Here is a 27,050-nt window from a genome sequence, read left to right on the forward strand (position 1 = left end):
TTAGCCTAGGAAGCTGACTAACTTGTCTCGCACCCTTTCTAAGACGTGTGGCAACCAGAATAAAGTGCTCTAATAAAGGCCATTAAAATTGCACAAAATGACAGAAAAAATGCATGAGAAAGTTGTCTTTGAGAGTTTAAAAGCTGTAAGGAGCTACACAAATGTAAGAGGTCGGCTTGGGAAGACTAAAATAATAAAAATGTAACCTGTGTATGCGAAAATGTTGTCTTGTAGAAAGTAGGCAAAGGCAATATTTAAAATGCCGGAAAAGTAGATTGTAAATGCATAACTATTGACTTGGACGAAATAGAGTCTATATGTACAAGTCAATTCAATGCAAGACGCAAGTCTAGTTTGTCATTGCAATTTGAGTGAGTAAGAGAAAACCCTAGTCCAAGGGGAGTTGGGAACATTAGCGAATGAAGTTGTAAACTTTTCCTTCGACGGTAAAACATTTGTTTTGAGTGAAAGTAGTTTACTTTAGAGATATACTAAAATCAAAGAAAGCTTAGAAAGAACTCCCGTGTGCTGAGAGTATTGAAGACACATTAAAAATTAATTCAAAATTACTAGTACATGAGATATTGATGGAAAAGCTGAAAACTAATTATGTAAATTAGGTAACTAATATGAACAGAACAGAACAAAAAAATTATGAATTATTATGCTAATTAGAGAATTAATATGAACAAATTTTAACCCAAAATTAATCAGGCCTGTCTATTGTCCTAGAGCATTTATGTACCAAATTTTATTCAAATGTGATGATCAGTAATTGAGATATCAGTGTTAATTAATTATGTTAATTAGGTGATTAATAAGCATAAATATTCTCTTTAAAAGTTTCCTTAAAATCCAATTTGTGGTTCTTTATATATCAGTGGAACATTATGCAAATTAGGTAATTAATATCCAATTAAAACTAATCAGATGTCTGCATAATCCTAGAAGATCTATGTAGCAAGTCTCATTGAAATATGATGATTACTACTTGATATACCAAAAGCTGAAAATTTATTAATTATGCAAATTAGGTAATTAATATGTACTCATATTACCCTAAAAACTATCAGGTCTGTGCAGTGTCCTATGACATCTATGTACCAAATTTCATTGAAATGTGATGATTACTACTTGAAATATCAAAAGCTGAAAATTAGTTAATTATGCAAATTAGATAATTAATATATACTGATATTACCCTAAAAACTATGAGGTTTGTGCAGTGTCCTATGACATCTATGTACCAAGTTTTATTGAAATGTGATGATTAGTACTTGAGATATCAGTGGAAAAGCAGAAAATTGATTAATCATTATGCAAATTAGGTAATTAACATTGCACAGATTTTTACCCAAAACTAATCAAATCTGCGCATTAGTTTGGAGCATCTGTGTGCCAAGTTTCACCAAAATCCAATGAGTGGTTCTTTAGATATCAGTGGAACAGCTAAAAATCAGCTAATTATCATGCAAATTAGGTAATTAATATGCATGGATAAATACCAAAACCTAATCAAATCTGCGCATTGGCCCAGAGCATCTATGCACCAAGTTTCATCAAAAACTGATGTATGGTTCTTGAGATATCAGTGGAACAGATGGACACACACACACACATACAGACACACTAACTGCAAAGACTCCCTTTTTGTGCTTCGCACACGGGAGTCAATAAATTGTAGCCATGATGTTTCGCGCAGTTTGTGTTTGTGTGGAACGGAGAAATTACTTTAAAGGCCAATAAATGAATGAAAAGTTGACCATGCATGGGAAAATGTTATTATAGAAGGTTTAAAAGTTGTGTGAAAAGAAAAGGTGGTCCCAGCGTCATAAAAAATGTCTGAGAAAATTAAAAGATTTGAGTTGTGAAGAAGCATTACAATTAATGTAAAGCACGTCAAGGGATTGTATATTGGGACATTATACCTAATGAAAAACTACTACATGAAGCCTACACTCATTTACATACCAATATATAGTAAATTGGGATGATTTCATTCTTTAAAAGCTGGTATCAAAACTACAAGCTATAGCCCACACTCATTCATATACCGAGGAATAGTGAATAATAATAGTATCAATCATAGAACACATTGTATGAAAGCTACATATTGCTTGTTGGCTGAAATGAACGCTCCAGGTTTTCTGTACAGCATTTTGGATAGCGATCTGTGATTGATATCAATCAAGGAAAATATAAAATGGTCAAAAGAGTCCAAGTGCTTCCATATACTATTGTTAATATTGTTAAGTGCTTCCATTCTCATAACATATACATGTGTACCATGGCACACTCCCTCTATAGACGTTTATAGAGGGACGGTAGCTATGGTCAATATAAGCAGGGGGGATTGTTCGCTGGTTCCCGGCGTCCTTTGCGAATGGCAGGTAGGACGCAGGTAACTAGTAATCGCCATATTGTTCCATTTGGGCCGGTTTTCCGGCCGGAAGGAACGCGACTGGGTGACGTAATTTGAAAACATTCCAAGTTGCGTTTTGCGTAAACGTGTCTGTAATGCTACAATAAAGCCATGCTCATACATACTGCCTGCTTAGATTTACAGATTTGATATGTTCTGTGCTAATTTATAACAAAAGAAACAATTCTTTTTATTCGCCCAACTTTCGAAAGCAAAAGGAAACCCCTGAACGGCCACGAGCGTAAGCGCTGACGTCAGGTAACTAAGGGAAATGGAACAAGCAACGAGAAAGTGACGTACCAATCAGAATGCCGGAACCGTTGCTAGTTACCGGCCTCTTGTGGCTTGGTACGCCATTTGGCTGGTTCCCGCCTCAAGTGTCATGGCGTACCAAGCCACAAGAGGCCGGTAACTAGTAATGAATCCGGCATTCTGATTGGTCCGTCACTTTCTCGTTGCTTGTTCTATTTCCCTTGGTTACCTGACGGCAGCGCTTACGCTCGTGGCCGTTCAGGGGTTTCCTTTTACTTTCGAAAGTTGGGTGAATAAAAAACTGTTTCTTTTGTTATAAATTTTCACAGAAACAGCGAGGAATGTCAGAAACATCTCAAATGTGTAATTCTAAGCAGGCAGTATGTTTGAGCATGGCTTTATTGTAGTATTATAGACATGTTTACGCAGAACGGAACTTGGAATGTTTTCAAATTACGTCACTCAGTCACGTGCCTTCCGGCCGGAAAACCGGCCCAAATGGAACAATATGGCGATTACTAGTTACCTGCGTCCTACCTACCATTCGCAAAGGACGCCGGGAACCAGCGAAGGTACGCCATGACACTTGAGGCGGGAACCAGCCAAGGGGGATTGGCACGAGAGGGCGTTATTCGATCTGAATGGAACGTTTCGACGTCAGTCGTCCGTAGCCATCGCCAAAGCAACAACGTCCCGTTTACGAACAGATGAAATAATTTCAGCAATTTCTTTACAGAATAATCCTCAACAAAATTTAGAAACATTTCATAGACAACTACAGGCTCCAAAATTATTGTCTATTGCAAAACAATTCAACCGACAACCAGTTTGACGCCACAGTTTCTTGCTGGAGCCAGAGTTCTACGTGTGATTTTATTGCGTTCAAAACTGTTCCATTTCAAACTGCGCATGCACACACACTGTGGTTTCTCGAAATGCATACTAATTAGGTAACTTGTCACAGATAAAAGTCACCGAAAACATTTTGAGCAATTTTGAGCAATAGTACTAGAGTGAAATTTAAACGTGCCTCTGCATTCTCCATGAATTTCGTAACTTGCTATGATCATGGTAAAGAGAAAACCTATGCTTACTTTCAACAGTTAGCTGGAGTCTGATCGAAAACGTGTCTCAAAAAATACCTTTACATCATTTTTCCCGATTATTTTTTCAGCTCGTAACGATAGAATCAGTCAATTTAGAACTAACATGTATGCTATCAGAAAGCATTTTGGCACAATATTACTGAAGTTTTTCATTGCTCATGAATATTAATTGATGCAAATGAGACAATTCTTTCAACCAATCGTGTCATACAACTCCCCCCCCCCTGGATATAAGCAAATATTCAATTCTCATAACATATACTATGTTCAATATTAGCAAGTATTCAATTCTCATAACATATACTATGTTCAATCAGAGGTACATTACTTGGGGTTTGTAACTACGGTGACATGATACCAAGATCCCGTCACAATCTCGCTCTCGCATAAGCGTTCCAACTCAGAAAAAATGCGAATGCGCATGCCCGAGGTAACTAGGATACTGAGATGTCCAGGTGGATCAAAATAGCTGCCCACGATATGACGGATTACGAGAACTATATTTTCTGTACATTTTCGATGTATTACATTTTTCACTATGATGGTGACAAGAAAAGTTTATTTTTTTCATTACAAACCTTGAACATTGATATGCGTCATGTCAGAAGGTCGTAGCCTCAGTCTCGCTATCTACGAGAAGAGACTTGAATGGGATCTTGACATGATGTCACCATACAGTACTATGCGAGTTGCAAACCCCAAGTAATGTACCTCTGGTTCAATATAAGCAAGTATTCAATTCTAATAACATATACTATGGTCAATATAAGCAAGTATTCAATTCTCATAACATATACTATGGTCAATATAAGCAAGTATTCAATTCTCATAACATATACTATGGTCAATATAAGCAAGTATTCAATTCTCATAACATATACTATGGTCAATATAAGCAAGTATTCAATTCTCATAACATATACTATGGTCAATATAAGCAAGTATTCAATTCTCATAACATATACTATGGTCAATATAAGCAAGTATTCAATTCTCATAACATATACTATGGTCAATATAAGCAAGTATTCAATTCTCATAACATATACTATGGTCAATATAAGCAAGTATTCAATTCTCATAACATATACTACGGTCAATATAAGCAAGTATTCAATTCTCATAACATATACTATGGTCAATATAAGCAAGTATTCAATTCTCATAACATATACTATGGTCAATATAAGCAAGTATTCAATTCTAATAACATATACTATGGTCAATATAAGCAAGTATTCAATTCTCATAACATATACTATGGTCAATATAAGCAAGTATTCAATTCTCATAACATATACTATGGTCAATATAAGCAAGTATTCAATTCTCATAACATATACTATGGTCAATATAAGCAAGTATTCAATTCTCATAACATATACTATGGTCAATATAAGCAAGTATTCAATTCTCATAACATATACTATGGTCAATATAAGCAAGTATTCAATTCTCATAACATATACTATGGTCAATATAAGCAAGTATTCAATTCTCATAACATATACTACGGTCAATATAAGCAAGTATTCAATTCTCATAACATATACTACGGTCAATATAAGCAAGTATTCAATTCTCATAACATATACTATGGTCAATATAAGCAAGTATTCAATTCTCATAACATATACTATGGTCAATATAAGCAAGTATTTAATTCTCATAACATATACTATGTTCAATATAAGCAAGTATTCAATTCTCATAACATATACTATGGCCAATATAAGCAAGTATTCAATTCTCATAACATATACTATGGTCAATATAAGCAAGTATTCAATTCTCATAACATATACTATAGTCAATATAAGCAAGTATTCAATTCTCATAACATATACTATGGTCAATATAAGCAAGTATTCAATTCTCATAACATATACTATGGTCAATATAAGCAAGTATTCAATTCTCATAACATATACTATGGTCAATATAAGCAAGTATTCAATTCTCATAACATATACTATGGTCAATATAAGCAAGTATTCAATTCTCATAACATATACTATGGTCAATATAAGCAAGTATTCAATTCTCATAACATATACTATGGTCAATATAAGCAAGTATTCAATTCTCATAACATATACTATGGTCAATATAAGCAAGTATTCAATTCTCATAACATATACTATGTTCAATATAAGCAAGTTAACAGCTACATTTATTTATTGACATAAAAGCAAATGTTTATATAAAATTCCGAGGGCTCTATGAACATAAAGAACATGTACAAGTAGGATTGCTGTTCTATGTCTACATGCATGACTTTATTAACATAGCGCCAAAGTGACAAATGATATATATTCTGTGAAAGCAGAATTCAAGTCATTACTGCATTAGAATTGATAGTGAAAATATAAACAGTATGTAAACACAAGTCTTGACTTCACCCATACCAATGATGCTCACTAATTACATACATTATATACACAACCTTTTATTGTGAAAGAATAGTGACATCACTTACACAGAAACACAAAAAATTATGACATCATTCACAGAGAAACACAAAGAATGATGACATCACTTACTGATTTTACTCAGATGGCCATGAAATGTGAAGAAACTGGAATAAGACCTGCATGGAATTCAAATACATTCTGTGCAGAAAAGTATTTCATGAATTGTTATAATTTATAATTCAATATTTATGTGACCACGACTAGTAATGTGATTGGGCGATGTCTGAGAAAAACTGTAAAACGTCATTGATTGTGAATTCCAATACAATGTTTGCACCGGGATAACAGCGAGCTATCATGCTTTCAAAATACTTATACTGACAAATAAATTCATCTTGCATTGAATGCCATACAACCTGGAAAATATGAGATAGTGAGAAGAGTTAATCTTATGTTAATGCTCTCATAACATAATATTGCACAGCGTCTATGTTAGTAAGTTTCATATGACTGACATTTATCAGTTATATAAGTTTAGAAATAACGACATATGAATCACATAAATACCTGTAATAAGTTCTCCTCTTCACACAAATTCTTTTCAACTTTTTTGTACAAACTATCAATTCCTTTCTTTACCTAATGGGTGACAAGATGCAAATGCAATCATCATTTGCTATATACAGATTTGAAATGCTAATAATTAATTGATTCCATGTACAACATCTGATAAATTTAGTTGTTTTAATCAAGATAAACCTTAATCTGCTCAAAATGCTTTGCTTAACGCTCTACAGAATGCCTGTGCTATTTATATAAGTAGATGGAATGTTAACATATTTAGTGCTATTCAGAATATGGAAACATCATCACTAAATACAGGTTATAAGACAATCTCTGAATAACACAATATATGCATTCATATAACACAAGTATATACCAATTCTCGGTATGTGTGTGTTAAGCTGTCAGTTCAAAGACCTTGGTAATTGCAAATTCACAGAAGTAGATTATTAGTGACTGTGAGTTAGCAGATAATAGATGAATGCGAGTTCACATGACCAAATAATGCCAATATACTGCCTCCCTAAGATTGCAGCTTTATCGAGATCTCGCGTACTGAATACTGCCACATTTATATTCTTCCAAAATAACATAAATCTTTCTCTGCAGTGCATTCATCATATCCATAAACACTCTACGGTTTGAGTCATATACATCTGCTTACGTTCCACCAGCATTGCCACAAATAAGGTAAATGCCGCATAACATACCTCTTTGGCGGTGTATTCCTTGATAACTTTTCTTAATTCTTGTTTACTAAATGCTAACTGGTATCCGACTTCCTCTTCTTTAACACCCTGTGCGACACGAGCCTCGATGCCTTCAAAAAAATTCTAAAGACAATAACATAGCATATCAAGTTTACAAAGAAAACTTGTTCTACTACAAAATAAGTTTTCAAAATAAGTATAATGCATCCAGAATTTGAATAGTGTTCCTCTGTAATTCTGCCAATGGCGCTCCACAACGACCTTTAACCTTTTCACCACCAGTTCCATCTTTTCATCACAAATTCACAAAAGAGTCCTGTTTATAGTCTGCACTTCCCTTCAGAAGATTGGGACAAATACAACCAAATTTTTTTAGCAAAAACTGAAAATTATCCATTGACAAATTTTGTCTGTTGGCTTCAAAATTAGGGTTCATTTTCTAGTAATATTTAAGGATATAAGAAAAAAGTGCAGACAAATTTGGGCTGGTGGTATAAAGGTCAACTCTTCTTCACCACGCTATCATTTGATATGCTGCATAACATACATAATAATGAGGTATACATACTGCCTGGTGGTGAAAAGGTAATACCGTAAAATCTCTCAAATAGGCACAATTTTAAAATCTAAATCAGGTTTTCCAGTCATTGATGCCTATTCAAAAGTACAACGTTTATTGGGGGTTGTGTGAATGGGTAAACTGCATTTCGACAATGAGCTGTTATCACCGAAAAAAGTGTTAAATTTGTTTTTCAATGCTCAGTTTATCTTTTGAAGCAACTAATTTCTTGATTTAACAAGCAGCCTATCGGCTGAGATAGCTACGCTGTTAGCAATGCACATTTCAATTAAAAAACTGAAGGCATCATTAGAAAATGAACAATATGAATAGTATCAAAGCAATCGGACTTACAGTTTTTAACAAGAAGTCGAAAATATCACTTTTTACCAAAAATTACAAAAATATTCACCAAAATAAATTAATTAGAGAATTGAAGATATCATCACAAAATGGACAAATCTGAGAGAGGTCCACATGTAGTACCTATATATGTAATATCAAAGCAATCGGACTTGCAGTTTTTAACAAGAAGTCGAAAATATCACTTTTTACCAAAAATATTCACCAAAATTAGAGAACTGAAGATATCATCACAAAATGAGCAAATCTGAGAAAGGTCTACATGTAGTATCTATATATGTAATATCAAAGCAATTGAACTATTGGTTTTTAACAAGAAGTCGAAAATATCACTTTTTACCAAAAATTACAAAAATATTCACCAAAATTAGAGAATTGAAGATATCATCACAAAATGAACAAATCTGAGAGAGGTCCACATGTAGTACCTATATATGTAATATCAAAGCAATCGGACTTGCGGTTTTTAACAAGAAGTCGAAAATATCACTTTTTACCAAAAATTACAAAAATATTCACCAAAATTAGAGAATTGAAGATATCATCACGAAATGAACAAATCTGAGAGAGGTTCACATGTAGTACCTATATATGTAGTATCAAAGCAATTGCACTTGCGGTTTTTAACAAGAAGTCGAAAATATCACTTTTTACCAAAAATGACCAAAATATTCACCAAAATTAGAGAATTAAAGATATCATTACAAAATGAACAAATCTGAGAGAGGTCCACATGTAGTACCTATATATGTAATATCAAAGCAATTGCACTTGCGGTTTTTAACAAGAAGTCGAAAATATCACTTTTTACCAAAAATTACAAAAATATTCACCAAAATTAGAGAATTGAAGATATCAACATGAAATGAACAAACCTAAGAGAAGTCTACCCAAGGTACATATACACCAAGTATCAAAGCATTCAGGCTTGTAGTTTTCAAGAAGAAGTCGAAAAAGTAAAACATTGACACGGACGAAGACGACGACGGACAATCACTCATATGATAAGCTCCGCTCGACAAAGTCGACAGCGGAGCTAAAAAAATATCATGCCATTTTCCCATTGAAATTAAAGCCAAAAGATTGCACTACAACATGTTGTGTTCATCATGAAGTCGCTGAACTGTCATTAACATATTTAAATGAGCTATGGTAACCCATCGGCACTATCCAGCATTTTGATTGGTTAATTAGTGACTTGACCTATCAGGTCAAAGAACACTGTTTCAGGTCACTCATATGCATGGCAAACATGGCGAATCGCATTGAGCGTTTACATGTGACCAAAATCATTCACTTATGGGGTAACAAAATTGAATTCTACATGCACTTCATAACAATTCAACGACTTTATTATTTTGTACATCATTAATTATCATCATTACTGAGTAATTTCAACAACTGTGAAATGCAGATGACAAGATTGCTACCGTACCATGATCTACTAAGCAATGCATTTGTGTTTGTTTTTATTTGAAACTTCTTTTAGAATATACTTTTCGTTACTAACAAAAGTAAAAAAATAAATGCATATTACATTAAAAATAGTATTATTTTGTTATCATGGAACAGATGGTTTGATTGAATGTAATTTTTCAACATTTAGTGATGCCTATTCTAGAACCAAATTAAGCCTTAATTCACTCTTCCCTGACGCCTAAATTTAAGAGATTATACAGTAAACAAGCCATGCATGGCACAGTCCCCGTTAGTTATCAAATTTAAGATATATAGTTTTGTTTATAGTAATATAGCTGGAATATAACCATGTCAGAAATATGATTTTTTAAGATTAAAATGATTAACATTTGTATCTGATCGTCAAACAAGTACTTGTCCATATTGAGAGATATTGCTCTGGAACAGCATTCAAAATCAATCATTTTGAATACATGTATATATATAACATGATGTATAACGAATATATAAAATTTGAACATAATCGGTCAAAGCATTTAAGAGACATGGCTCGAGAAGCCCAGTCATTAAAACAAAATGGCTGTCAGTCAGCCATTTTGAATCCAATCTGAAAAATAAAATGACGTGCATCAGGAACCAGTAATGTCTAATGTATGTACCAAGTTTGACTGAAATCCATCCATAAATGCCAGAAATGCTTGATATTTGATGATTTTTTAGCACAAAAATGACCACCATTCGGCCATTTTGAATATGATCGTCGAACCGATATATCTGTTTATCTATGACATGATGTATAATGAATATTTAAAATTTGAACATAATCAGTCAAAACAAGTCAGAGATATGGCACGAGAACCACATTCATTAAAACAAAATGGCCGCCAGCCGGCGATTTTGAATCTTATCTGAAAAACAAAATTATTTCCATGAAGGGCCCATAATTTCTAATGTATATACAAAGTTTGAACAAAATCTATCTGTAAACAGCAGAGAAATGCTTGGTTTTTAGGATTTTTCAGCACAAAAATGGACGCCATTCGGCCATCTTAAATCAGATCGTACAATGTAAAACAAAATGTTGTGCATCAAGGTCCTATAATGTCCAACGTATATACAAGGTTTGAACAAAATCCATCTGTAAACAGCTGGGAAATGCTTGATTTTTAACATTTTTTAGCACAAAAATGGCCGCCATTCGACCATCTGGAATCAGATCGTAAAACAAAATGATGTGCATCAAGGTCCTATAATGTCTAATGTATATACCAAGTTTGAACAAAATCCATCTGTAAACAGCTGGGAAATGCTTGATTTTGATGATTTTTAGCACAAAAATGGCCGCCATTCGGCCATCTTGAATCAGATCGTGAAACAAATTGACGTGCATATGTATATGTATAATATCATGTGTGATGTATGTGTGAAGTTTTATTGTAATTGGTACAGGCTTTTCTAAGATATAGGTCCGGATGCACGCACAGACACACGGAGGTCAAAACATAAGTCCCCGTTTTCGGACTGCGTCCGAACGAGGACTAATAAAGGCAGAGCACTGATACACTATGAAGGGTGATGTATCCTTGAGTATGGATGTTTGTTTACTTACACTTAGTTTCTCCAGTGGTTTACCAAGAAATGCAGTCACATATGCCTGTAAATGGTCTTGATATTTTTGCTTGGCTTCTCTCTTTTCATTTTCCAGGTGTGTAATTTTCAGTCTAGACAAAGTGGCTTTTTAAATAAACATATTACTGAGATGTGATATTAGAAGCAGAAAAATTAGTTCACACACCAGAAATGAAGTGAACATTGTGGTAGCCATATCGAGCAATGCACAAAAGACAAAACATGTTAACCCACAATAAGGTAGTTTGCTTCTGGCTGTTGAGAACATGTCATATTAATTTCACCAAATAATATAAATAGTTCACAAAAATAATGTACACTGCAAATATCAAAGGAATAGGGTTGGTAATTCTCAAGAAGTAGTTGAAGTTACCTACATACCAACAATAAAAAAAATTGAGCTGGCAGTTTTTAAGAAGGAGTTGAAAATAAAATTTTTTACAAAGACCACAAAAATAATCACCAAAAATAAAAAATTGAAGTTATCATGAGGAAATGAATCAATCTGACAGAGGTCCACACAAGGTATCTATATACTAAGTATCAAAGCAATTGAGCTGAGAGTTTTCATGAAGACAAAAGTGCAATTTGTTGGCATATGTTAGACCGTCGGACAACATACATTCACCTATATAAACATATATACTGACCAATCTATTTCTTTCCATTATAATGGTAATTTCAATAAAAAGCCATTATTTGAAACAATAATGGCTTTTTATGCTGACTGTTCATTTTTCCAGAACTTTCTAGAATACATTACAAACTCCTAGGCTGAATTGATATTAATCAGACTGACACATACTGAATATGGCATCATTAAAACTGCAATGTCAAAGACAGAAAATTTAATTTTTAAAGCAAATACTTACCAAACATGTGATGGAAATTTTCTGTAAGAAAATAAAGATATTACAGGTATTGAAAGCACTGCAGTCTGTAAAATATACTGAATGGACTATAATGTATTACATACATGTACTATATATATATATATATATATATGCATTCTATATACTTACCAAACATAACTACATCTCTAGGTGTTTTTTGGTGTTCTATTGCAACCCTTTCTATGGTGTCATTCACAGCTTTTATCAGTTTACTGTAAGCTTTGTCCAAGTCTGCTCTTCTCTCTGAGCCTTTGAAAATGGTCTCAGCCTGATCAGCAAATTCCTAAAAAAAAGAAGAGGAATATGCATGTACATTATTTAAAGAGCAGTAGTCATCACGCTGTGCATGTGAAACATTTTAGTTTATTTTCCCACAATCCAATGCGCTTTTCTAAGGAAATCACAAGTATCCTGCTTTCACCTATAACAGATATCATAAATGAATCACTTCGCACTGGAAGTGTTCCTGAGAAAATGAAATGTGCGCTGATTAAACCTCTGCTCAAGAAAGCATCGTTGGATTCAAACATGCTGAAAAATTATCGACCGATTTCTAATTTGTCTTTCATATCTAAAGTCCTTGAACGTGTCGTTGCATCCAGAGTGAAACAACATTTAGAGAATTATTCATTGTATGAAGAGTTTCAATCAGCGTATCGGACCGCACATAGCACTGAAACGGCTCTTTTGCGGGTCGCCAACGATGTACTATGCAGTATTGATAATTCTAAGAATTCAGTTGCTCTCGTACTTTTGGATCTTTCAGCCGCTTTTGATACTGTGAATCACAGGATTCTCATCGATAGGTTGAGATCAAATTTTGGTTTAAATGGTCTCATCATCAAATGGTTTGAGTCGTATTTGAGTAACCGCATTCAAAAAGTGAAAATTGGAAATGTATTTTCTGATATGACGTCTATATTAGTAACCGGTGTTCCACAGGGCTCCGTCTTAGGGCCATTATTGTTCTCAATGTACATGCGTCCATTGGGCGAGTTATTGCGACGTCACGGCGTAAAATATCATTTTTACGCCGATGACACACAGATTTATTTATCGGTTTCTGAAGATGATCAAATTCGCGCCCGGGTGATACTTCAGACATGTATTCAAGATGTTAGCGATTGGATGTCTTGTAATTTCCTACTTTTGAATGTGTCGAAAACTGAATTTGTGTGCATGTCGTCTCGGAGATTCTCACAAGACTCGTGTCCTTTGTCTAGTATCGCAATTGGTGAAGAATTGGTTAGTGCTTCGTCAAGTGCTAGAAACTTAGGTGTCTTGTTTGATTCGCAGCTATCTATGGAAACACACATTTCTACTATTTGTAGATCTGGATATTCCCATCTAAGAAATATTAATCGTATTCGTAAATCATTATCCCAATCTGATACTGAAAAGTTGGTACATGCTTTCACATCTTCTCGCTTAGACAGCTGTAATTCATTATTGTCTGGTCTCCATGTAACTAAGATAAAACCTCTTATTCGTGTACAAAATGCAGCAGCCCGCCTTGTCACTCGTGCTCGAAAATATGACCACATTACAGACATTTTTATTAAACTTCATTGGTTACCAGTTGTACAAAGAATCAATTTCAAATTACTTTTACTAGTGTATAAATCTTTGTATGGTTTTGCCCCAAATTATCTATGTGAATTAATCGAATTTTATGTACCGAGTCGTAGTTTAAGATCTGAATCGAAGTTTCTTATTAAAACTCGTCAGATGTGTAGTAAAAAGTCCAAGGTGTTATACAAAGACCGTGCTTTTGAAAATTTAGGTCCTAAACTTTTTAATGAATTACCTCAGTCTGTTCGTTCTAGTCCTTCAGTAGACATTTTTAAATCCAGACTGAAAACGCACTTATTTAAATGTGCTTTTAATATTTGACTGATTGTTTATTGTATCAGCGCCTTTGATCTTCATATGTTGGAATTGTTGCGCTTAATTAAATAGAGTTATTATTATTATTATTATTATGAGTTCTGCCTTGGACATCACTTGCACTAATTACCATTGATACCTTTTAATCACCAAAACATATCTAATTAAAGCTTGGTAAACTCTCATTTGTATTCGTTGATCTGCGCAACTGTCAAAATCGCCATCTTTGTGTACCGTTAAAGTCCTAATATAAACGGCATATGTAATAGTAACTGCACCCCCCATTCCGGCTTTGGGGTTAAAGAGTTCTTAACAAAAATTGAAAACTTGAAAAGTATCTATTACTAACCGCACCCCCAATTCAACAAGACCATGACTGACTTCATTGTTTCAACCAGCTGTTCTAAAACGACATTGTTCCTAATCCTATTCATTTGTTTTGACGACGTGCCTAAAATATTCACACATATTTATTGTTCAGCGGTGATAAGATGTCAGACACGCAATGAAACTGCTTTTGTTCTGGCGGTAACCTCCGTCAATACTCCTTCTGAATACGTCTGTATGTGTTTTGTCAGTTTTCGACAATGAGCTGCTATCACCAGAAAAGTGTTAAATTCTTCTCCAATGCTAAGTTTATCTTTCGAAAACAAATAATTTCTTGATTTAAAAAAAAATCATGCTGTTTTCTCATGGAAATCAAAGCGAAAAGATTTCAATATATTATCGGTAAATCTCTTCCGTGTTGCATTGATCATGAAGTCGCTGAACTGTCATTAACATATTTAAATGATCTATGGTAATTCAGAGACGTGGGCACCATCCAGCATTTTGATTGGTTAATTAGCGACTTGACCTATTCGGTCAATAAACACGTCTCATTCGCCTATTCAAGAGATTGTATGGTGTTTTGATTTGTTTTGTGCATGTGTTGTGGCAAAACATGACCACGCCCATTTATTGATTGCATTATGTACATAATAGAAACCGCACCTCGAACTTGAGCCTTTGACCCCAATTTTTAATTTGATACATTGCAATATAAACCGTGGTTTATATTAGGACTTTAACGTATATGAACCCATATCTCATACATGCGTGGCGCGACGACTACTGCCCTTCAAGCTAGCAACAATATTTAAATATGTTAAAAAGTTGATCTGTGATTTAGACATTCTATTAAAATTACTAAGGATGCTAATATAACAACATATATATCATCTGAAAGTTTAGCTATATGCATACACGGTAGTATGATTTATTTATTAACACACAACATCCCCCCCCCCTGGGGGGGGGTAAAAAGGGTTACAAATCATATATTAGTAATAGAAAAATAACTACATAAAAAGTAAAGAAACAAAAAGCATAAAGAAAAAAAATGATAAAAATTTGTATGTGTTACTGGCTTAGTTTATGTAAGTGCTGCTGTCTTGTATTAAAACAGTTTTTTAAATATTGTGCTAATGATAATGATATGAATTTATTTTCATTACTAAATTTGTCAAAATTTGGTATACATTTATCAGCTACAATGTAACGTTTTAATCTTATTTCATTGTAATGAGGACAATTTTTGACAACATGTTGTTCATCTTCAACATGGTCATTGTCGCACATATTGCAGATTGTATGTCGGCCTGTTTCAATTTTCAGACAGTGGTTGCCAAGTCTAAATTTTGGATTTGCGAAGTTCACCGTTTTTCATAATTGTTAAGTAGTTTTTTTGTTCTATTTTGGTTTTAAAAAGTTTGTAGGTTCTTAGTTTATTTTTAGAATTTGATTTTTTCCTATTGTCATTATTTATTTCATTTTTCCACTCAGTTGTAAACTTTTCTTTTAATTTCTCATCAATTGTTTTTAATATATGTCGTATATATGTACATGTATATATGATGTGTATATATATATATGTCATACTAATGTTTGCCTGAAAGATTACTTGACTGCAAATTTTGATACTGTGGTTTTTAGATCTCACAAATTGACAGACATATGTATGTGTTATGCTGTGTTTCTTTACAGATTTAGAACCTGAACAGTCCAGGCAGTTATGTCAGATTGAGTGATTGACAGAACACATCCCATAAACGTCTGGTTTAAGACAATACAAAATTCCTGCTTACAACTCTTCAAGGAGAATTTTGGATTATAACACGAACTAAACCCTACTTTAAGCCAATAAACTTTCCTTTGCGTTTAGTGCTCAGCACCTTTGTTAAGTACAACAACAAATACTATCTCTGGTGTCTAGAGAAGGAAACAGCCAATACGCCTTTATGAGGAAAACCATGAAAACTTATTGGTTCATTTAGTATGTTCTTACACGTAAAAAAGTTCACTATCAAAGTGCTGAGCAGAAATTTTCATATTCAAAAATTTGCAAAATTAAGCATCAAATATTCAAATGCTCAGTAGTGAAGTTACTATCAGTTCAATTACAATATATTTTTACATCTTCAAAATTTTATTAAAAATTATGCAGTACCATCAGATCTGTATTTTTATTTCCCATTTCCAATCATTAGAAAATTACACTCACCTCAAACTTGGATACAAATGTGATAATACCACATTTACTTTTCTTAGAAACTTTAAATTCTTCGATCACTCTAATTTGATTTTGCTACAAAACACAATAAATATTCAGTTGTAGAGGTTAAAAATACGACATACAATATACATGCACCAGGTTGTATGCAAATAACTTTCCACGTCAGAGAGATAGAGGGCGCATTTGGTTTGACATACAAGTATATCAATGAATGGTTTTATTTATTTCAAAGGCAACCATCACGTGTTGTAACTCTAAGTTTAAAACTAAATAGCATGGAGAATATATGCACTGTCAATGCAATCTTACACAACCAATCTGCTGCCTATATCAATATTAACCGTGTTTTACTAATAACCCATCCTTTATATACAGTAAGCACAGAATGTGCTTAGAAATAAACACACACAAAATAATTAAAATTTAACATTTTCACCACCAGTTTCCCTTTTTCATTACAAATTCACAAAATAGTCCTGTATATAGTCAGCACTTTCCTTCATAATATTGGGACATAAATAACCAAATTTTTTGAGTAAAAACCAAAAAATTGATTCAAATTTTGTCTGTTGGTCTCAAAACTAGGGTTCATTTCCAAAAATATTGAATAATACAATAATACAAATATTGAATGTCACAGTCCCCGTTATTTTATTATAAAGTAGTACAAGGAACATCTGCAAACAGGTGAATGAATATGTACTCTATGTGGGTACAACTCATCATAAAGTGATTTCCCATAATCTAGTTTTGTACTGACAACTAAAAACTTCCACTGACCCATGTTCCGAATCTCAGAGTACACAAGTGCAACAAAACTATTTGTCATACATGTATACTTGCTCAAGAAACTGCATTCATAAATCTGAGTGAACCTTGATGTACATGACTTCTTTGTTAATTCAGGTCTTAGTATAATAATAATCTTTATTGCATAATCATATCCTTATTTGGATATTGACTCAGAAAAAGTAAATTGCAATAAAGATGAAAAACTGATGAAGTACAAAATGGAAGCGCTAACATTTTTTTTTTATCTTGGGGCAGCTGGTTGGTTTTTGAAATGATTTTCTCTGGCACTGAAACAGTTATAGATGTAGCTTGCTAGTTTTGTTAATTTTTGGCTGTTGTTGCTTGTTAGCATTGTAATCAATTTATTGGTATTTGTGTTGTTACAATGTATTGAATTTATTTCCTTCAACATTTCAGTTCTCTCATTTTCATACAGCTTCATGCACTCAAGTAAGAAATGCATTTCGTCTTCAATCTCATTTTGGTTGCAAGCAGTGCACTTTCTACCACTGCAAGGAATTTGTTAGTATCGTCCTTTCTCTATTTCTAAATTATGGGCACTAATTCTCAATTTTGTCAATGCTGCTCTATGTTTACATTTGTTACTATTGTATTACTGGGTTTGTTTCAACATCACCACTGGGCATCAGAATCATTCTCATGTTGTCAAATACAATTTGAAGTCTTTTTAGTGCAGTGATATTATTGAATTTCAATCATTATTAATGGGTATAAAATACTGTAAACCATTTAATTTTCACTGCTAGATATATTCAGGATTTTATGGAATTTGTGTACAACATATTTCAATAAAGTCCCTGACACTTCATGTTGTAGGAACCCAGAAAAAAATGCCTTGCGAAATGGCACAGCAACACTGTAAAAAAAAAAAAAAGGTAGTTTAAAATGAGTATAGTCAAAGATATTTTTGAAAGAACACATGTGGGTTCATAAGACATTATGTATACCAATCTGAGTAGTTCTAGAGATTAGTATCACAAGATTTTACTCTCTGTCATTCAATATCAGCACTATGTATATAACGCTGTGTTGATCAGGTGAATTGATGGACAATGCAATCACAGTAGTTTTGTATTCTTCTAGCATTTCGACCATGAAAAAATAGGCCAGTGGCCTGTTGCTCAACGGCGATTGTACAAAAAATTAGTACTGTATATGCCACAACTTTTCGCTTAAATTTGTACTTTTAAATGAAATATCGCCAAACAACCACACAAAGTTGTCAATGGAATAATAAACACATGTATGCCTAACACCAAAGCATTAAAAATAGTGGTTAGTTGAAATTCCATTTCAACCAAAAATGACAAAAATATTTGCCAAAATTAGAGAATTAAAGATATGGCCATGGGATGAACAAATCTAGTAGATGTCAACACAAGGTACATACACACCAAAGTATCAAAGTATTCAGGCTACCTGTTTTGAAGAAGAAGTCGAAAATAGAATTTTTGACCAAAAATGACCATTTTAAAATATTCGCCAAAATTAGGAAATTGAAAATTTCCTTACCAAATTAACAAAACTGATAGAGGACAACCCAAGGCACATGTACTATCAATATCAGGACTGTAGACCACTTAGTGTCATAGTAGTGTAAGCTACACACACAGTAACAGTAGGATACAAGTAATATATATCGGGCTGTGAGCTAAATGCGGTCGTGGGGACTCGGGTTCGATAACAATATACCCAGCTCAGTGTTGCATGTAAAGTTAGAATGTTGTATTAAAACATAACAAACAGAAACACAATCTTAATGAATGCTACATGGATACAGTAATACACAGTAATGTGTCATGTAACATAGTTATTTCTCAATAAAAGTCTCAATAAAAAGTAGAAAATACAATTACAAGTTCTGTAATGTGCTATCAAAATGTATTACAAGATACTACTCATTACGTGGTTACTATAATGACTAACAGAAATATCTATGCACAGTACTGTATAGTGCCACTAACTGCTACAACCATATAGGCCAACACATCAGTACAGAGTACTGAAGAGAATGTATGGCATATGCAGTAATCCTAACTTTAATACTCAATACAAATGGCTACCACATACACAATACAGTATTTACTAAGTAGAAACACTAAGTGCTGATAGATACTATGTAATAGGTACTAAGGCTGCGAATGCCCGAGTATTCACTAGATACATAGAAGTATATGCTAAGGCTGCGAATGCCTGAGTATTCACTAGATACATAGAAGTATATGCTAAGGCTGCGAATGCCTGAGTATTCACTAGATACATAGAAGTATATGCTAGTAACAACAGAGATTAGCACTCTGATATTAAATACAGGTACTTGGTAAAATAAAAGGAAAATACTTTAAAGTTACTATAATTGAAAAGATTACTTATCTAGTCTTACAGTAACAAAGGCGTACTAAATACAACAGTATACATTAGCTTAACTGTAAAATACTAAGACTATCATAATGCAACTTTTGTGCTCAAATAATACACAACCAATGCAGTCATCTACAATGCCGTAACAATAAGGAAGTACAAATAATTCCTACACGATTACTGAAATAGTAATAGTTATGTATTCAATAATAAAATAACGCTTGAGTTCAACTACTGAATACTAAAGACATCCAAAATACAAAATGTTTTAAACATGCAAAGCAGGCTGAAGTTCCAAATTATGCATGTAACACTACAAGTATCAACAATAACAATAGGATACCTCAGAAATAGTTTGGTTTAAGTGAATACCAAAATGACACAATTTAAGGTATTCAGTAATATCACTCACCAGAATGGTAGTCACAATATGTATGTATGTATGTATAGTAAAATACACAATCCAGGTAAAGTACTCTGGACTAAATAAATGTATACGACACAAAATAATTATCGGTAAGGAAATATCATGCAAAATGCAAACTACACACTGGCTTGATAAGGTTACGCAATGCCAGTGCAGGCGAATTACACTAAATGCAGACTTTATAATAATAAGAAAATAATAAGTTTGATCACAATGTAGATTCGGGAAATGCACAACAGTGTCACAGTCAATTTATGCACTTTCTACTTAATGCTGAATGTCACACGAATCAAAGTTTGGTAGATATCTGAGACGGTAAACAAGTCAGTCCGACTGGATGTCGACAACAGAAAGTCACGTGATACCAATGGCGGGACTTTCCACAATGAAGAACAGTCTTTACTTTAGTTGAAATCTCGACAGGACAACATAATTGGTTGAGTTGATCTACTGGAAACAGTTAATACTGGCGTACAGAACTCAAAATGTCAACAATTGTACTCACAGGAACCTGGATACTTGGTTCAACCACGGTTTCGTTCAACACAATGGCAACAGCAGACTGCAACCTCTGCGGTCGATCAACACAACCACAAATTTTGGAAAAGACTTCTGCCAATCACTAAATTCCACGTAAACACGATTTCGTCTGTCCCAAGAGTTCCACAACATCCATAACCACTATAGTCAGTCTTTGGAAGGAATTCAGTCGATTTAACAGGAGAATCTACCTGCCCACACAGATGGAAACAATTCGAACATGACACACTAAACCGCCAGCTGACCGACACAGGGACGCACAGACTTATTCATAAAGAAAGTTATTCCAACACCATACTATAGATGGAGCTCTCACTATAGACTGCCACAGTAGAGTTTTGGGGGGCTAATTTGCATAATTTTTGACAGATCTACTTCTCATGAACAAATTACCATCTACACTCATCAAGGTTTTTGAGAAGAAGCTGTGCACAGACAGATAGATAGATAGATAGACGGACGACAGACACAGGACAGAAACCCATCCCATAGGCTCATTGAGCAAAAAATAATTGTTTTTGGGAGTGGCGGAATTATTAGAGGAAAAATAGAATTAGTTTTTTTTTTTGAGTGGCCGAATTTTAGGAGTATAAATTTTAGTAACTGATTGAAAAAGAACAAAGACAATAAGCTAGATTGATAAACCTTCAGCTTGCACTCCTGAAATTTCAGATCATTGGTACAATTGAAAATAATTGATGAAATAGTTTCTGATCAACAGTAGAAAGGTAGAAACTTGAGGCGAAAATAATGAAAAATAAACGGCTGTTACAGCCCGACCTGATTTCAGTTTGGTAAAATAGGGTAACTCGCATAAGATGGAACTGTAGCTCCATGGTTTCGCGTTAACACCACGACGAACGAAATAACCGACAGCGAAACAAATTGAGCTACAGAACTGCAGCTAACTTATGAATAGGTGTCAATGACTACGGTAAAATATAAATTAGACTATTCTAGGCGTCAGGAGTGAATGAAATATCCAAAATATTAAAAAAATAACTAAAAAACAATGGATGTACATGTTGAATCGCACAAGATCTGCAAAATCTTCATTTAATACAACTAACAGTTTAATGCTCACAACATAAAAAATACGAATATAATCATAGGCAACCTGCTATTATATAATGAATAAATTGATCGACACAGGGACATTCTTTTCCCCTGAGTTGTGGATATTTCGTAAATCGTGACACAAGCAAAAGACCGGAAAACAATTTACTTGAAAACTATGTCCCCATGAATTAATCGTTCGTGTACAATAATTTGACAGGGTATACAATTTACAAACTAGTTTCGTAGATTGGAGACAATTGTTTGCTTTTTTGGCTTTGCACAAGAATATAAAGCTGGCAATCATCATAATATTCAAGGCCGTACGTCACAGAATGTACACCAATCGTACCCCAATACATTCAATTTTACTGAAACGGGGGAACTTACCTTTGCAAACACGTCTCTTATGCCGCCTTCTTGAAGTTCTTGAAATCAAATAAGGTTACTTGTTCTTCTAGTAACTAGTGAATCAGACCACTGAGCCGAACAGAATACATGTATAAACAGTACTATAATAAATTACACGCAATGGAGAATTCACGTGCCTGCCGTAATAACAGCAGCGTTACTCACATATCTAATCTACTGTAAAATACTTTAATTCAGCTGGAATTATCATTCGCTGAAAAAGACTTTTTTGTATTGAATTTATTTTCATTGATTTTTGACAAGTTGAATGTAAAATATAGAAAAAAGGGTATATTCTCTGGATTTGATTTTATCTGAAACATTCCTTCAGCGAAAATAGCGAAGAAAAGTTGCAAGCAAAAATAAAGTATTTTATAGTAATTAATTTATTCTGAGCATGCACAGTCGTTCTGTCAATGTTGCTGGGAGAGGTAATTTTTGATGAAAATCGTGAAAAAGACCCACTTGGGACATTTGACAAAACCTGAATTATAAAGTCCCCTTTTCAGGCTGCGCCTGAAGGGGGACTAATAAGAAAAAAGTGCAGAAATATTAGGGCAAGTCTGGTGGTGTAAAGGTTAATGTCTCCACCATGCTATTATTTGTTATGCTGTATAACATACATAATAAAGAGGTATAAATACAATACAAAAGTGATAATAACTTACAATGTATTTATCAAATAATCTTTTGACTTGTACCAATGAGTTAGCAAGTACAACACTCAGAAAGAGGCTGGTTTCCTTATCACGTACAATCATAACTTCGTGTCCAATACGTACTAGCATATACATGGAATAACTGAAAGAAAGAATAAAATAAGCTGCCTTCAATCTACAGGGTGAATACACTGGACTTTATTCAATATTTCATAGATATGAATCATAATTCAAATTAAATATGCGATACTTACAAATTATCAATTTTATCTGCATATGCTATGAATGTTTGAAGTTCTCCTTCTAGATTTTGAAACATTTCACCCATCATACGCCTGGCAAGAAAACAAAAGAACATCCATATCAGGCGACATTTCACCCATCATACGCCTGGCAGAAAACAAAAGAGCATCTATATTTTGAAACATTTCACCCATCATACACCTGGCAAGAAAACAAAAGAGCAGCAAGAGAAAGACTTTTGGTTTCCCTAACAGAATGTTACAATGTATTAAAAATTTTGTAGTGTGGGTTTGATTTCTTGTTATTTCAAAACATCTGCTACAGTACATGTATGTGGCAGATTGCAAGAAATTCCTAGAAACAAAACAGCAATGATTTATTTAGTAATGTATATTGATGTCACAATCAAAAAATGTAATAATCTCACCTGACTTCATCATTGGCTTTTTTGCTGAAAGAAGAAAAACAAGCCATGCATGGCACAGTTATCGAATTATAGTTTTGTTTATAGTAATATAGCTGGAATATAACCATGTCAGGAATAGGATTATGATGATTGTTTAACATTAAAATGATTGACATTTGTATCTGATTGGCAAACGAGTACTTGTCCACATTGAGAGATATTGCTCTGGTACAGCATTAATTAAAACACAATCAAGCCATTTTGAATACATGTACATGAGTATATATCTATAAACATAATGTATAATAAATATATATAATTTGAACATAATCAGTCAAAGCATGTCAGAGATGCATAAAGGTCCTATAATGTCCAATGTATATACAAGGTTTGAACAAATCCATCTGTAAACAGCCAGGAAATGCTTGATTTTGATGATTTTTTAGCACAAAAATGGCCACCATTTGGCCATTTTTAATAGGATCGTCAAACTAATATATCTGTATATCTATGATATGATCTATAATGAATATTTTGAATTTGAACATAATCAGTCAAAGCAAATCAGAGATATAGCACTAGAACCACATTCATTAAAACAAAATGACCGCCAGTCAACCACTTTGAATCTTATATGAAAAACAAAATGATGTGCATCAAGGTCCTATAATGTCCAATGTATATACCAAGTTTGAACAAAATCCATCTGTAAACAGTCGAGAAATGCTTAATTTTGATGATTTTCAGTTAAAAAATGGCTGCTATTCGGCCATATTGAATCAGATCGTGAAACAAAATGATGTGCATATGTATAATATCATGTATGATGTATGTGTGAAGTTAGATTATGATTGGTCCAGGCATTTCTAAGATACAGGTCCGGATGCACAGAGGTCAAAACACAAGTCCCTGTTTTCAGACTGCGTTCGAACGGGGACTAAGAACATTTATTATCAGCCGTGATTTTGTCTACATCTGATTCCACAAGCTATGTTCTCTATTAGCTATATATATATATATATACAAATGTATATATATATATATATATATATATATATATACATACGTGGACAGAGAAATTAAGACACGACTACATGAGTAAAGTTCACTCTACAGTACTGTTTCGTAAGGTACATGGAGTACCTCACTCATCAGGAGTTAAGACTTTATATAAAGTCTTAACTCCTGATGAGTGAGGTACTCCATGTACCTTACGAAACAGTACTGTAGAGTGAACTTTACTCATGTAGTCGTGTCTTAATTTCTCTGTCCACGTATGTAAATCTGCTCTACAAACTCATCGTTTAGTATCGAGCACTCTCACCTGGAATAATCGACTACCTTCCTATATATATATATATATGTGTAAAATGTTCAGTGAAGATGGTCTCATAGAAATGAAATACTGTGTATGAATATAGTATAACACAACAATAGTGTAAAGAGAAATTAATACAATTGATAACTTACTCTGCCACAGGACTATTTTTAGGTTTACTTAGCCGGATGCCATCAGTAAATTCTGTTGGGTTTTCAGGTTCCTATAGGAAAATAATGACAGCAACACATATAAATATTATATAACATTACAGTATAAGAATAGTTACAGTCAGTCATATCTTAATTATTCAGTTTACATCAAATTTGTTATGGGTTACATGTATGTGCACTTCTGTTTGAGATGTACTTCTAACAAAGCAAATACTAAAGGTGAAACATCCATTCACAAGAAATTTACAATAAAATTCCATGATTTTTTCACATTCTGCCACTGATGGAATTTCAAACAGTACATCATCCATCAGATAGAGAAGTGAGCATGTCAAGTCTAATAATTGAGACATAAAATACATCTCTGAAATTTACAAAATGATAACTGATCAATTATTTACCAGCATTTGGTTATAATACAGCATGGAGATAATTCAGCTTACCGTTGGTGAATCATTAGAACCATCAATACCAAGATGAAACACTTTGACGATGAATTCATATTCTGCTTGTACTACTGGTTCTATTTCTGCCAATAACTTCTGAAATATCTGAAATTATACACAGTCCAATTGATGTCAGTGGGTCAGTAAGTGAGGTCAAACATTTATGAAGTCCTAGACCCCAAAACTGAGGGAATGTCACATTATGAGTCTTCAGACCCACATATACTGAAGGAAGGTCACATTTTGAGTCTCCAAGCCCACATATACTGAGGGAATGTCACATTTTGAGTCTTCAGGCCTACATATACATTTTGTACTGAGAGAATGTCACATTTTAAGTCTTCAGGCCCACATATACTGAGGGAATGTAATATTTTGAGTCTCCAGGCCCACATATACTGAGGGAATGTCACATTTTGAGTCTGCAAGCCCACATATACTGAGGGAATGTCACATTTTGAGTCTTCAGGCTGCCATATACTGAGGGAATGTCACATTTTGAGTCTTCAGGCTCCCATATACTGAGGGAACGTCACATTTTGAGTCTCCAAGCCCACATACACTGAGGGAATGTCACATTTTGAGTCTTCAGGCCCACATATACTGAGGGAATGTCACATTTTGAGTCTTCAAGCCCACATATACTGAAGGAATGTCACATTTTGAGTCTTCAAGCCCACATATACTGAAGGAATGTCACATTTTGAGTCTCCAAGCCAACATATACTGAGGGAATGTCCCACTTTGAGTTATTGGGCTCACATATATTGAGGGAATGTCACATTTTGAGTCTTCAGGCCCACATATACTGAGGGAATGTCACATTTTGAGTTTTCAGGCCCACATACATGTATACTGAGGGAATGTCACATTTTGAGTCTTCAGGCCCACATATACTGAGGGAATGTCACATTTTGAGTTTTCAGGCCCACATACATGTATACTGAGGGAATGTCACACTTTGAGTCTTCAGGCCCACATATACTGAGGGAATGTCACATCTTGAGTCTTCAGGCCCACATATACTGAGGGAATGTCACATTTTGAGTCTTCAGGCCCACATATACTGAGGGAATGTCACATTTTGAGTCTCCAAGCCCACATATACTGAGGGAATGTCACATTTTGAGTCTTCAGGCCCACACATACTGAGAGAATGTCACATTATGAGTCTTCAGGCACACATATACTGAGGGAATGTCACATTTTGAGTCTTCAGGCCCACATATACTGAGGGAATGTCACATTTTGAGTCTTCAGGCTCACATATACTGAGGGAATGTCACATTTTGAGCCTTCAGGCCCACATATACTGAGGGAATGTCATATTTTGAGTCTCCAGGCCCACATATAGTGAGGCAATGTCACATTTTGAGTCACCAAGCCCACATATACTGAGGCAATGTCACATTTTGAGTCTCCAAA

At 34.0% G+C, this 27,050-nt stretch overlaps 1 protein-coding gene across 3 annotated transcripts in view; it reads right to left on the reverse strand.

The window, feature by feature from the left end:
• Nucleotides 1-5,925: 5,925 nt before the first annotated feature.
• Nucleotides 5,926-27,050, reverse strand: part of LOC102807982 (exocyst complex component 1-like) — a 106,013-nt gene continuing 84,888 nt past the window's right edge. For all 3 annotated transcript variants that reach the window (XM_085497608.1, XM_085497606.1, XM_085497607.1), the window contains 12 exons: nucleotides 25,623-25,730; nucleotides 25,159-25,229; nucleotides 23,710-23,733; nucleotides 23,294-23,374; nucleotides 23,049-23,181; nucleotides 16,761-16,844; nucleotides 12,461-12,614; nucleotides 12,311-12,331; nucleotides 11,419-11,543; nucleotides 7,469-7,591; nucleotides 6,762-6,833; nucleotides 5,926-6,610 (listed from right to left, as the gene is read on the reverse strand). In XM_085497608.1, the coding sequence (XP_085353734.1) occupies nucleotides 6,455-6,610; nucleotides 6,762-6,833; nucleotides 7,469-7,591; nucleotides 11,419-11,543; nucleotides 12,311-12,331; nucleotides 12,461-12,614; nucleotides 16,761-16,844; nucleotides 23,049-23,181; nucleotides 23,294-23,374; nucleotides 23,710-23,733; nucleotides 25,159-25,229; nucleotides 25,623-25,730 (1,152 nt within the window). In that variant the 3' untranslated portion in view covers nucleotides 5,926-6,454. The remainder of the gene's footprint in view (nucleotides 6,611-6,761; nucleotides 6,834-7,468; nucleotides 7,592-11,418; nucleotides 11,544-12,310; nucleotides 12,332-12,460; nucleotides 12,615-16,760; nucleotides 16,845-23,048; nucleotides 23,182-23,293; nucleotides 23,375-23,709; nucleotides 23,734-25,158; nucleotides 25,230-25,622; nucleotides 25,731-27,050) is intronic.

Source organism: Saccoglossus kowalevskii, chromosome 4, assembly GCF_978046115.1.
Source record: "Saccoglossus kowalevskii chromosome 4, keSacKowa6.1, whole genome shotgun sequence".
Classification (NCBI taxonomy): domain Eukaryota; kingdom Metazoa; phylum Hemichordata; class Enteropneusta; family Harrimaniidae; genus Saccoglossus; species Saccoglossus kowalevskii.